Consider the following 13440-nt stretch of genomic DNA (forward strand, 5'->3'; position numbering starts at 1 on the left):
AGACTGCCAGTGTGGCAGACCGAGGTCCCCATTGCCATGAAGTTTTGCAGGCTCAGAGATGGTCAGTACTTCAGTTCCCAGGAGACCTTTCAAAGCAGAGGCCTGGCTTTATAGGAAGTGCACCATAGTCACCCCAGGCCACCTAGTGGCCAGGTCCAGCCCTGCCTCAGGCCACTCCCTTACCTGGGGCAGTCCCCGCCCTGGAGGCCTCTGGAGCCGGAAGCAACAGGTGCAAAGAGTATATCCACAAACATGGAAGATCGTCCCAGGGAAGCCTGGGGCCAGTCCATGGCCTGGTCCAGCTCCGGGAAGGCGAGAACAGGTAGGAGAGAGTCTTGGGGAAAATCAGATTCGTCCATCAAGGAAAGAAGAGGCTGGGTTCCTGAACCTGTGAGCAAAGGGGGATTTCATTTCCTGGCTTTCCTGAGATGGAAACTCAGAACCCCTAGGAACTAGGAACTAGGAACGGTGCCGAGACCTAGTTACAGTGTTGGAGGAGAGAGTCGGGTTGGATCCCTAATACCAGGCACGGGAGGGGCCAGGGCTCCAAGCTCCGCAGTAAGGGAACAGGAAGTTGAAGTTCAGGCTCACACTTAGGGTGGGAGGGACCTAGGGGGTTCACGCCTAGAAACTTTAGGAAGGGAGTCTAGGAGTGTGGATGTTTGAGCCTGGGGTTTTAAAACAGTGTGAGGAAGGCCCGGGCCTGGGCTTCTGGGTCGGAGGAATAAGAGCTAAGGCCTTGAATCCCCGATTTGAGGGGGAAATGATGGGATCTGTAGCCCTAAGGGAGGAGAACCTGAGTCTAGACTCCTGGGTCTGAGGGAGGTGGACTGAGGCCTGGGCTCCTAGGCATGAGAGAAGAGGACTAGGTCTAAGGGCTGACACTTGGACCCCTGTCTGAGGGTCTGAGGGAGGAGGCTGGGCCCTGGGCTCCTCAGTCTGAGGGAGGAGGTCTGGGGCTTTGACTCCTCAGTCCAAGGGAGGAGGCTGGGCCCTGAGCTCCTGTATCTGAGGGAGAAGGCTTGGCCCTGGGATCCTCAGTCTGAAGGAGGAGGGCTGGGCCTTGAGCTCCTGGACCTCAGGGAAGAGGACTGGGTCTGAGGGAGGTGGGCTGAGGCCTCTGTCCCTGGGTCTGAGGGTCCAGAGCTGAAGCCTGGATTCTGGGTCTGAGAGAAAAGGATTGTAGCCTAGACCCACTGTTTTCCAATCCTTCCTTTTCCATGGCCAGGCCCATCACTGGCCTCTGTGCTGAAGGACCTCCCAAGTGCTGCTACTCTTCGATACCGTGGCCCTGGTGTGCTCCCTTGGGGGACACTGGATGAGGATGAGGATGAGGATGGAGGAGGAAAGGGTCTTCAGGCCTTTGCAGAAACTGCCCAAATGGAATCTCACCCTCCCCGGGAACTTCCCTGGCCTATGCAGGCAAGGCGGGAACACAGGTGAGCCCCTCTTCTCTGATACCTCCGAGTAACTCTTCCTGATTTCGATAGGTTATGTTCATTATTGCCTTGCCAAGAGCCAGGGTAAGGTTTGCCTGGGCTTGTTCTGAACTTGGTGCTAGAGAATCAGGAAGACTTTGGTGGTGGTGTTGTTTTTCAAGACAGGGTTTCTCTGTGTAGCGTTGGTGCTGTCCTGGAACTCACTCTATAGACCAGGCTGGTCTCGAACTCACAGAGATCCACTGCCTCTGCCTCCCGAGTGCTGGGATTAAAGGCGTGTGCCGCCGCCACAGGCTGAGAATCAGGAAGACAATCATTTTTCATTTCTGTTCCTTCCCCTTCTTTCCCTCTTGGTGATTTGTTTGGTTCTTTCTCTTTTACATATTGGTGTGTGTGCCCCTGATAGCATGCGTGCATGTGCTTACGGCTTTCTGTGGAGCTCAAAGGGCAGCTTGGAAGTTCTGGGGGTGTCATGGACCAGACACAAGTTTTGAGTTGGTCACAATGGCCCTTCCTTGCTGAGCCATCGCAACAGCCATTTTTTTGTTTTGTTTTGTTGAGACACGGTCTCAACTCTACAACCCAGACTGAGCTGAAATCACTGTTTATCCCAAGCGGGCCTTGAATTTGCACTAGTCCTTCTACCCCATTCTCCCAGTCGAGGGGACTACAAGCATGAGTGGTGTGCCACACCCGACTCCTTCATTTTCTTTCAAAAGCATGTCACTAATCTGACCAGCCTGTCCTGGGACTCTCAGTCCCCCTGCCTCAGCCTGACCACTGGTGCGATTACAAGTCTACACCACCATACGTGGCTCTATCGTCATTTTGTGCCCGGCTTCCTACACATAAAGTAGAGTTGTTTCCTTTTTAATTGCTAGAGAGTATTCCACTTTGTGGATACAGCATACCACAATATCCACCTCATTGTATCGAGCTGTTTCTATCTTTGGGTGGTTCCCAGTTTCCAAGCCCTTCATTTTCTGACTCTGACTCTCCTTTCTTTCCAGGAAGATCCAGGCTAGAGAGCAGGTGGCCTCTGGCTCTGAATCGAAGGCTGCCTACTGGACCCGACAGCTTTCCAGGACCAAGGGAAAAATGAAAGAAGGATTTCAGACTATACAGCCCTGGGCGTGGACGCTGAAGAAGATTGGGGGTGTGGTTGGCTTTAAAGGAAGAGGGCTGAGACCTGGACTCCTGGGGTCTGAGGAAGGAAAGCTGGAGTCTGGTGGGCCAGACTGACAGAGGATGGGGTAGAGAAGAGGGCTATGGCCTGCACCCCTGAGCCTGAGGGAGGCGGCTGGTGCCTGGACCCCAGGGGGGTGTGACGGGGAGGCAGAGCTGTGTTCTAGACTCTTGCGTCTGGGGGAGGAGGGCTGGGGTTTGGTTGGACTCCCTCTGAACTATACTGGTGAGGGACCTGAGGCTTCTCTGCTGCCCCCTGCAGGCCAGTTTGGAGCAGGCACTGAGTCCTACTTCTCCCTGCTGCGCTTCCTGCTCTTTCTCAACCTGGTGGCGTCTGTGGTTGAAGTCTGCATGAAGCTGGTCCCCACCTGGTTGGAAGGCGCTCCTCCAGGTCCCCCTAGCCCTAACATCTCCTCACCCTGTGGTTCCTATACCCCCCACACTCAGGGCCTGGTCAGCTTCCCCACTCAGCTCTTCAACTTGCTCTCTGGAGAGGTAGGTGCCATGGTCTCTGGTTTCCTCAGTGACCTGTGGTCCAGATCACCCGGCTCCCTGATCCTTGCCTCCGCCGAGCCCCACAGTGACCCTTACTCTGCCTCTTCCTCCCCAGGGTTACCTAGAATGGTCCCCTCTGTTCTATGGGTTCTACCCACCCCGATCGAACCTGGCCATCCCCTACCTGTGCTCCGTCTTTGTCATCGGTCTCATCTACTTGCTGTTCATCCTACACCGGTTAGTGACACCCACATCCTGACTCTGACAGGAAGGAGAAACTGGAGGTGGTACAGAAGCCCCCTCCCCCAGGAGTCATTTCTTCAACATTGAAATCTATTTTAAAGCCAGGTGTGGAGGCCCCAGCTAGTAGTGTCGTCACTTGGGAGACTGAGGCAGTATGATTATTTTGAGTTCAAGGTCAGCCTGGGCTATAGAGTAAGGTGAAGGCCACCCTGAGCTACACAGAAGATCCTGTCTATCTCAGCTTGTTAATCCCAGCACTAGAGAGGCAGAGGCAGCGGATCTCCGAGGCCAGTGTGGTCTACAGATTGAGTTCCAGGACAGCCAGGGCTACATAGAGAGATCCTGTCTCTATAAAGGAAAGACAGACAGACAGAAAGAAGAGAGCACAAAGTGGGAAGTCCCTACCCTCAGCTTATCTAGTGGTACCTAAGGTGAATCTTTAAATAAGCACATGAAAGCCTGTTTTGAAGATGCATAATTATAATAATCCCAGTGCTTGGGAAGATGAGGCAGGAAGGTTACCTTGAGCTCCAGGCTCCATCTCAAATTCCCCAAGGATATCAAAAATGGAACACTAAGCTGGCAAGACTTCGTTGTGGGTGGGGACACTTTCTGACAACCTGACTTCCTTTCCCAGAACCTGCATAGTACAGAGAGGAAGCCAACTCCTCCACAGGTTGTCCTCTGACCACCACACACATTGGGCCATGGCACACTGATGCCATCACATAAACAAACATGCACATGGAATAAATAAATACAAAAAGAGGAAAAAGAATTAGAACACTAAGCCTTCAGGGATGGCTCCTGCTTATAATCCCATTCAGGCTGGCCTCAAATTTGTTATGTAGCCTGGACAGGTCTTGAACTCATAGGAATCTTCCTGCCTTAGTCTCCTGAGGATTACAGATATATACCTGTGTGTGTGTGTGTGTGTGTGTGTGTGTGTGTGTGTGTGTGTGTGTGTGTGTGTGTGTTGCTAGGGATGGAATCTAGGGACTTCATGTATGCTAGGCAAGTGCTCTACCCTGAACTGCTCCCACACCCCTAGGCTCTGAGGTAACTTTTAGATGTACAAAGGAAGTGCTGGGCAGGTATTTATTTGGGTATGTGGGTGCTGGAAAGGGTAAGCACTGGAGATACATGTGTGGTTCTGCCTCCCTCATCCCCTCCCAGATGGCGAGGGAACCCAGAGTTTCATACTTGCTAGGCATGAGCTCTGCCACTGAGCTAAATCCCTAACATTGAGATAGGTATTTGAACCTGTCATTCAGATGAGACTGGGAGATCCTCAAGGAGGGAAACCAAGTATTTTAAACGGGGCTAGGGGTGAGGGCTATGAATGTAAAACTGGAGGAGGGCCGGGCGGTGGTGGCGCACGCCTTTAATCCCAGCACTCGGGAGGCAGAGCCAGGCGGATCTCTGTGAGTTCGAGGCCAGCCTGGGCTACCAAGTGAGTTCCAGGAAAAGGCCCTAAGCTACACAGAGAAACCCTGTCTCGAAAAACCAAAAAAAATAAAAAATAAAAAATAAAAAAAAAAAATAAAACTGGAGGAGGGGGCATGCTCTCAAACTAAGAAAGCTATAAAAAAAAAAAAAAAAAAAAAAAAGCATTAGTGTCTCCTGATTGCCAGGTATTGTTCCAGCTTGTAGTCCTGAAGGTGGACACAGCTGTAAGACGGACTGTTTAATTATGAACAAATATAATTAAACATGAGTAAATGAGGCCGGTGGCAGTGGTGGCGCACGCCTTTGATCCCAGCACTCGGGAGGCAGAGCCAGGCGGATCTCTGTGGGTTCGAGACCAGCCTGGTCTACAGAGTGAGATCCAGGACAGGCACCAAAACTACACAGAGAAACCCTGTCTCGAAAAACCAACAAACAAACAAACAAAAGCATGAGTAAATGGATGGGGGAGCCCGGGTCTGCACTGGGGAGGTGAAGGCAGTAGGGTCTGAGGCCAGCCTTACCCTCATAGTGAGACCTTGTCTCTAAAAACAAACAAAACAGCCTGGAAGTGGTAGCACATGCCTTTAATCCCAGCACTCTGGAGGCAGAAGGCAGGCAGAGCTCTGTGAGTTCGAGACCAGCCTGGTCTACATATCAAGTTCCAGGACAGCCAGGACTGCACAGGGAAACATTGTCTTGAAGAAAAAAAAAAACAAACAAACAAAATACAAAGGCTGAGGAGATGGCTTGGTGGATAAAGCGCTTGCAGCAGAAGCTAAAAGACTTAGGTTTGGATCCCCAAAAACCCACAGAAGAGCTGAGTGAGTCAGCAACACACATCTGTAGCCCTAGATGGAGTGGAGGAGGGCAGCAGAGACAAAAGGATGCCAGGGGCTCACTGGCCATCCAGTCTATCCTCAACAGTGAGTTCCAGGTTCAGTGAGAGACTCCATCTGAAAAAAAACAAAATGCGGAGTGGTAGACACCTGGTATACACTTCTGGCCTCCAAGCACACACATATTCGCAAGTGTACCCATACGCTCATACATACAAACACACACATACACACACACACACACACACACACACACACACACACACACACACTACTTTGTTTACCTATACATTCATGCATACACACACACATTCCCTAATGCACCTATACACTCATGCATACACCTCCCACACACACTGATTCCAAGGTGCACTTAAACACTCATACATACAACACACACACACACACACACACACACACACACACACCTGCCTGGTTGGTTTTCCAGGAAGATGCTCAAATCTTGGAAGCTGAAAGAAGCTCTATGGTAGTTTTCTTTAAATATAGGAACGCCTTCTGAGTTACATGAAAAGGATATTTCCACAGGTTCAAATACAGAGATCATGTGGGAACACTCCCTAGTTGTTCAGGGGAGGAAGGAGGGGCTGGTGAAGGGAGACATGGTCCCTTTGGCCAGTTCTGTTTTTCTCTTCTTTTTGTTCTCATCCTTTCTTCTTACTCAGTCTCTCTAGTCTTTGCCCCCTCCCCGAAACACTTGTCTTACTGGGCAGGTTGAGACAGTTACCTTGTTACCCTGCATACCTCTGGCTGGTCTGGAACTCAGTATGTAGCAGGCCTGGCCCTTGAGCTTGCAGAAATCCTCCTGACTCAGCTTCCTTTGTGTTGATATTAGAAGCGTATGCCACCGGGCCAGCTTGCCTCCTTTCTAGAATGTCTTTTTTTATGCTCTCTTCTCTTGCTCTGTCGTCTTCTCAGGTCTCCCTCTCCTTCCTCTGGAGATCTGCCAGTCTCTCCTAGGTCCTTCTGTCGCTTTAGAGTGTCTGCTTGCCAGATCTCTCTCTTAGCCTTTGGTTCCAAAGATTGCTTGTGTATCTCTCTGACTCCAGCAGATGGCACCTGATCACAGGTCTTCGAGTTCGTGTTCCGCAAGTAGGGTGCCTCCACCGACAGACACTCTTACACGGCCTGTTCCATTGGTTTCTTCTCTCAGTTCGGTGTCCGGGTTGAAGGAGACGCTGTTGGCCGAGTCAGAGGTTCTGACCAGTTACAGCCACCGGGTGTTCTCAGCTTGGAATTTTGGCCTCTGCGGAGAAGTGCACGTGCGGCTGCGCCAGCGCGTCATTTTGTACGAACTGCAGGTGCGCTCGGGGAAGCAGGGCTACAACTAGTTGTGGACCACACAAGACCCCGGTTGAGATAAGGAGCAAGGCATTGCTAAGAGACAGGGAGAGAGAAGTAAGGGAAAAGCTACACAAGAATGCCTGGCATGGAGGGGACTGGGAGCGGGGAGGAGGCGAGAGGGATTCGCTTAGGACAGGGGCGGAGCCCAAGACTGGTCCAAAGTAAAATAGGGGCGTGGCTTGAAAAAAACGTGAAGTGGCTCGGAGTCTCAGGGGAATGGATCTTGGGACTCTAGGTTGGACAGGGGAAGGATTGGCCTTGGACAGAAGACGGAGCCTCAAAGGGGCGGGGTTTGGGGTTCTGGGTTAGGCTAGGTGGATCTTGGGTGCAAGTCCAGGCTGCGGAGGGTCAGTGCCCCAAGAACTAAGTGGTCCCACGGACAGCCTGGAGGGTATGGAACAAGGAGAGGGCTATAGTGGTTCAATCTGAAGAAGAGCCAGGCCTGGAGGGATGGATCCCCAGCAGCAGTCGTCCCTCTTGGCCTCAGGTGGAGCTGGAGGAAGCCGTGGTCAGGCGCCGTGCTGCGGAGCAGACGCTGGGCCAGCGAGCCAAGGTGTGGTCGATAAGGGCTCTGCTCAACCTGCTGATCCTTGCGCTCCTGGGGGCGGCCTTCTACGGCATCTACTGGGCCACAGAGTGCACCGTGACGCTGCAGGTGCAGAGGGTCTTGGAGAAGGAGGGTCCTCGGGTCCTAGAACTCACATTTCCAAGGGTAAATCCCTGTGGGAGAGGACTGAAGTCTAGAATTCCCGGGATCTTAGGCTTGGGAAAGGGGAGGTGTTGGGCCTGGGATTTTAAGGTCCTTTATGGTAAAAAGAGGCTAAGGACGGATTTTCAGCTTGCTTCTTTCCTTGTTCCACACTCCCTCTCAGGAGACACCCCTTGTCCAACAAACCCCCCTCCTCAAACTTCTGGTGGATTATCTTCCATCCATTTTCATCTCCGTGTTCAACTTCGTGCTGCCCCCTGTGTTCAAGTTCATTGCCTCGCTGGAGGGCTACACTCGCAGCCGCCAGATCGTCTTCATCCTGATTCGGTTCTGGACTCACGGGATGGGATGGGATCTCTGGGAGAAGGGACAAAGGGACAGGAAGAGAAAGGGTCTCTGGTTCTACAAATAAGAGAAGTCTGGGCCAGTGAGATGGCTCAGAGGATAAAGGCGTTTGCTGCGCAAGTCTGGCGATCTGAGTTTATCCCCAGAAGGAAATTTAAAGGTGGAAGGATAGAACCGACTGCACAAAGTTGTCCTCTGACCTCCATGCAAGCATTATGGCATGCGCGCGCGAGCGCGCGCGCACACACACACACACACACACACACACACACACACACACACAATTTTTTTTTTTTTTACAAAGGAGCTGGAGAGGACCGGAAGTTGGTTCCCAGCAACCACATTCAGAACTGCCTGAATATACAGGTCCAGGGGATCAGACTCCTTCTTCTGGCCTCTGCAGGCACTAGCATGCTTGTAGTGCACACACATACAGGAACACACATATAAAAATATATATGTAGCCGGGCGGTGGTGGTGCACGCCTTTAATCCCAGCACTCGGGAGGCAGAGGCAGGCGGATCTCTGTGAGTTCGAGGCCAGCCTGGTCTACAGAGCGAGATCCAGGAAAGGTGCAAAACTACACAGAGAAACCCTGTCTCGAAAAACCAAAATATATATATGTAAACAAATGAGACAGGGGAGTTCCATGCATATGAGATCCTGACACTGAAACTCAGTTCCTTCTTCTGTAGAAAAGGGGTGGAGGCGGGATCATGAGCCTGTATCCAGGAGGGAACAGCATGGTCTGCACTACATCAGTGTGAGTCCTTTTCTCCACCTTCATCTTGCAGGACTGTGGTTTTGCGTCTGGCCTCCCTGGTGTTTCTCCTGTTCTCTCTGTGGAATCAGATCACATGTGGGGGAAACAAGGAGGCAGAAGGATGCAAGGCCTGTGGCTACAATTACAGAGATACTCCGGTGAGAATGCTGTGGGTGCCTGTGTGGGGTATTCTTGGGCTTAGAGGAAGGGCAGGGATAGTTGGAACTGGGTGCATCCTCCCTTGGTTTGGGAGGAAGCTGAACATAGCATGAATGCTTACAAACACTGAAGCCCCCTCCCACACAATTCATGAGTGGGGTTTCTGATGCTTGCTGGCAATTTGGAGCCTTGGAACTGCGCCTCCACGTCGGAGGGTCTGGTCTACCAATTTTTCACTTCTTCAGTGCTGGGAGACTCGACTGGGCCAGGAGATGTACAAACTTGTGCTCTTTGATCTGCTGATGGGCCTGTTGGTCATGCTGTTGGTCCAGTTTCCTAGAAAGTAAGTGTTCTGACCCTCCTTGTAGCCCCGCCCCTATTGGAGCAGGCCCCACCCACCATGGGACAGTTCTCACCTTTTGTTTGTTTGTTTGTTTGTTTTTGGAGACAGGGTTTCTCTGTGTAGCTTTGCGCCTTTCCTGGAACTCACTCTGTAGACCAGGCTGGCCTCAAACTCACAGAGATCCGCCTGCCTCTGCCTCCCGAGTGCTGGGATTAAAGGCGTGCGCCACCGCCGCCCAGCTCAGTTCTCACCTTTGTTCTACCCATTTTCTTTTCTTTTCTTTTTTTCCTGGTCAAATCTGATCTTTACTAATTCTGAAGGAATCCATAGATTTTCATTTCCTGTGGAAACAAAGGCATAGCCTCCCCCCCCCCCCCCCCCCCCCCCCCCCCCGCAATGTAACACATTTCCTGACTTCCATTCTGAAGTTAAGACATCCTTAAAATACATAGGCTGGTTTAATTCAGCAGTTTTCCCCACAATCCAATGTCTCTCTGTAGCTATTGGTTTCATTAGCATTTAAACATTTTAAAGTTACTAAAGCACTGTATAGGGTCCAAAAGCCCTGTGTTGTAGTTCCCATCCCTCCTACATGGCTTATTCTTTCTGTATTACTTTACTCTCTCTTTACAGACTTTCCTTTATTATTTTCTTTTTCTTTTTTCTTTTTTAAATGCCAAATGCTGTTTATTGAAGGAGGGAAGAGGTCTTACATACAGGCTTACAGCACAATGGGAGAACTCCAGAGGGCAGAAGTTCGATACCGATGTTTTACAATCTTGCATCTAAGCTGTTAACACCCATTATGCAGGATACACAGACAAGGAACTTCCCTTAAGCATTCAGGAGGGTGGAACCCAGCAGGGAATTAGCATAGGGAGGATATCAAGGTCAAGGTCAGCAAGCAAGGCAACAGTTACCCAAAACAGGGGCCAGGGCCCTACAGGTCCCCCTTTTACTAAAAAATGAGCTTCTGACTTAGGTTGCGTGGGATGTCAGCAGGTCACCTTACCCGTCATGGAGACGCCTGCCCAGGCCACACTTCTTTTCTTTTTAACTGGGGTCTTTACATAAGCAAGGTAGATACCCCAGCCCTCTTCATTATTTTGTTCATCGTGTTTATTTATTGCTGTGCATGTGTGACTGTGTGAGCATATGCTATGTGCTTGTGTGGGGGTTGATCAGAGAGGCCTTTGTATGTCTTCCTCTATCACTCTCTGCCTATTCCTTTGAGTGAGGCAGGGTCTCTCTCCTTGAACCTAGGACTCACATTTTCTTAGCTAGTCAGGAAATTGGCTAGCCCCAACAATTTTCCTGTCTCTGGTCCTCTCAGTGCTGGGGTTACAGACATGCCAAGATGCCTGACTTGTTATGTGAGTTCTGGGATCTTAACTCTGGTTCTCATGATTGCCCAGCAAATGCTTTTAACTGCTGAGCCATCATTCCTGACCCCTCTTTATATACATATATATATATATATATATATATATATATATATATATATATATATGTGTGTGTGTGTGTGTGTGTGTGTGTGTGTATGTGTGTGTGTGTGTGTGTGTGTGTGTGTCTATTTTAACGATTTATTTTAATTATGTGTGTGGGGTGGTGGGGTAGGGGGTGGGTATGTGCATGTGAGTTCAGGTGCCCATGGAAACCAGAAAAAAGTGTCAACCCTTGGAGCTGGAGTTACAAGTGGTTGTGAGCTACTTGATATGGGTGGTAGGAATTGAACTCTGGTCCTCTGGAAGAAGACTCTTCCCCTCACCCCCGGGTCTCAACACAGCCCTGGCTGTCCTGGAACTCTGTATGTATACCAGACTGGCCTTGAACTCACAGAGATCTACCTGCCTCTACCTTGAAAGTGCCAGGAATAAAAGCATGCGCCACCTTGCCTAGCCCAGTACAGGCCCTTAACCACTGAGCCGTCTCGTTCTCCTCCTTTTTGATTTTTCTCAGACACTGTCTGACTGTAGCTTAGGCTGGCCTGGAACTGGTGGTGATCCAGCCTCCCTAGGGCTCTGATGACCAGTCTTTTTTTTTGGGGGGGGGAGGGGTTACTTCTCTCTGACCTCACTCCTACTCGCTTAGCATTTTAGACCAGGTAACTAAGAAATCAGGTTCTGGAACACAGATCACAGGTCTTAAAAATACAGCTCTTCACAATCCTTTACAAAATAATGGGCTGGATGGTAAGGTTAGGGAGACCAAAGTGCAGGTCTATGACTGCCCTGCCTTGCCCTTCAGGATACTCTGCGGCCTCTGTCCTGGAGCACTGGGTCGTCTGGCCGGGACTCTGGAGTTCCAAGTGCCCGACGAGGTGCTGGGGCTCATCTACGCTCAGACCGTGGTCTGGGTGGGAAGTTTTTTCTGCCCTCTACTGCCTTTGATCAACACTGCCAAGCTCCTGATACTTTTCTGTCTGAAGAAGGTGAGGCCGAGGACGATCCTGGGGTCTGAGCTGACAGGACTGCACTCCTGGGCTAGGGAAAGGAGAATGCCAAGAGGGAGGGAGGGAGGGAGGGAGGGAGGGAGGGAGGGAGGGAGGGAGGGCGCGCTGGAAGTCGGAGTCCTGGGTCCAGAGAAGGAGGAATCTGAGACACTCTGCCTTCTAGGACTGAACAACAGGTGCCTCAGATATCTAGGTCCTGCCTTAAAGGAGGCCAAAACTCCAAGATGGGAAAAAAGGAAAAACAAAGGATTGACTCTTGGGTCTCAAATCTCCATTTCCTCACCCCTCCCTGCCAGATAACACTCTTCTCCATCTACTCACCGGCCTCTGGCACTTTCCGAGCCTCCATAGCAAATTTCTTTTTCCCGTTGGTGCTTCTTGTGGGTCTGGCAATCTCTGCTGTCCCTGTGCTCTACAGTATCTTCCTGTAAGTATGAGAGGTTCCGTTTCCCCTTGCGTTCATCCAGGGTCCTCACTCTGGCCCTGCTCGATTGAACCCAATGTGTCTCTGCTTGCAGGATCCCACCTTCTAAGCTGTGTGGCCCATTCCAAGGGAAGTCGGCCATTTGGGTCCAGATCCCCGAGTCCATTGAAAGTCTCCCTCAAACTGCTCAGAACTTTCTCTACTTTCTGGGGACTCAGGCTTTTGCTATACCCCTTCTGATCCTTTCTAGGTGAGTGATTCCAGACTTCAGGGTCAGAGCTTGGATATGTGTGATTTAGTGTTTGAAAAAAGAAGGAGGTGGGGGCTGGGCACCTGTGTATTAGAGAGGAGGGCTGCAGGCTGGATACCTATGTGGAATGGAAGGGAACTAGGGCCTACCTAGACCTGGAGCAGGAGGTTGGGGTCTGGACTCCTGGGTCTAAGAAAAGAAGTCTGGGTTTGGAACCCTGGTTCTAAAGGAGGTCTGCAGCCTAGACTCCCGGTCTGAAGGAGGAGGGCAGAGGTATGGATTCCTTGGTCTGAGGCAGAAGAGAATGGAAGATTCAAGAGGTTTTGAGGTTCCTGGAGTGACTTTCATTCCTGTCTTCCTTAGCATCCTGATGGCGTATACAGTAGCCCTGGCTAACTCTTACGGACGCCTCATTTCTGAGCTCAAACGCCAGATAGAGACGGTGAGCCAGGCTGGTTCCCCGGGAAGGGCTCCCTGAGACCATGGGAAGAAGGACATGGGTGAAGAGAAGGTGTCTCACTTCCGCCCCTCTTTGCCTTTAGGAAGCGCAGAATAAAGTCTTCCTAGCCCAGAGAGCTGTGGCTCTGAGCTCAGGTAATGGAGCTATCTGACCAGTCTGGCTGGAAATGCTGTCCCACCTTCAGCCCCTCAGACCCATTCTACGCCTCAGTGACTTCATATATCAAGCGATCATCTCTAGAATCGAATCCCACGCCCTCTGCCACCAAGTGCCATTGTCTCAGTTGAGCCGTATTAATAAACAACAGCCGAGGCCGCTATGCATTTTGAAACCCGGTTCTGAAGCCCTGGACAGGGTTTGGGGAGGGGCCTGGTTGTGTCTGCGCGAAGGGCTAGATAGGCAGGGCATCATCAGCCGCATACAGCAGCGTCCGGGTTGGAGCAACTCAGGCAGCAAGCGTTTAGGATTTGCTGTGATGGAGGGCCTCTTAGCCAATCACCTCTAAACAAGGCCATGAGGAGGCGTG

The 13440-nt window shown here is 51.1% G+C and overlaps 1 protein-coding gene and 1 long non-coding RNA gene across 2 annotated transcripts; one reads left to right on the forward strand and one right to left on the reverse strand.

The window, feature by feature from the left end:
* The first annotated feature begins 53 nt into the window (after positions 1-53).
* Positions 54-13382, forward strand: Tmc4 (transmembrane channel like 4). The gene is made up of 15 exons (XM_052712108.1): positions 54-322; positions 1229-1439; positions 2450-2595; positions 2887-3119; positions 3235-3356; positions 6819-6966; positions 7497-7664; positions 7882-8045; positions 8858-8984; positions 9231-9328; positions 11576-11759; positions 12077-12207; positions 12299-12454; positions 12818-12896; positions 12997-13382. The coding sequence occupies exons 1-15, from the start codon at positions 253-255 to the stop codon at positions 13063-13065; spliced, it is 2106 nt and encodes a 701-aa protein (XP_052568068.1). The 5' UTR covers positions 54-252; the 3' UTR covers positions 13066-13382.
* On the reverse strand, positions 5375-12415 carry LOC128094046 (uncharacterized). The gene is made up of 3 exons (XR_008212829.1): positions 12307-12415; positions 12102-12205; positions 5375-5764 (listed from the first exon to the last, which is right to left on the reverse strand). It is a non-coding gene; the product is annotated as an uncharacterized LOC128094046 (long non-coding RNA).
* Positions 13383-13440: the final 58 nt, after the last annotated feature.

Source organism: Peromyscus californicus, unplaced genomic scaffold (genome assembly GCF_007827085.1).
Source record: "Peromyscus californicus insignis strain IS unplaced genomic scaffold, ASM782708v3 Scaffold_4__1_contigs__length_199733344, whole genome shotgun sequence".
NCBI classification, from domain to species: Eukaryota; Metazoa; Chordata; class Mammalia; order Rodentia; family Cricetidae; genus Peromyscus; species Peromyscus californicus.

Bases quoted from the DNA above. Each gene is read 5' to 3' on its own strand.
- Tmc4 (XM_052712108.1), top strand. From the start codon at position 253: ATGGAAGATCGTCCCAGGGAAGCCTGGGGCCAGTCCATGGCCTGGTCC. The intron at 8,046-8,857 runs GTTCTGGACTCA...TTCATCTTGCAG, and splicing joins ATCGTCTTCATCCTGATTCG to GACTGTGGTTTTGCGTCTGG. The intron at 8,985-9,230 runs GTGAGAATGCTG...TCACTTCTTCAG, and splicing joins ACAATTACAGAGATACTCCG to TGCTGGGAGACTCGACTGGG.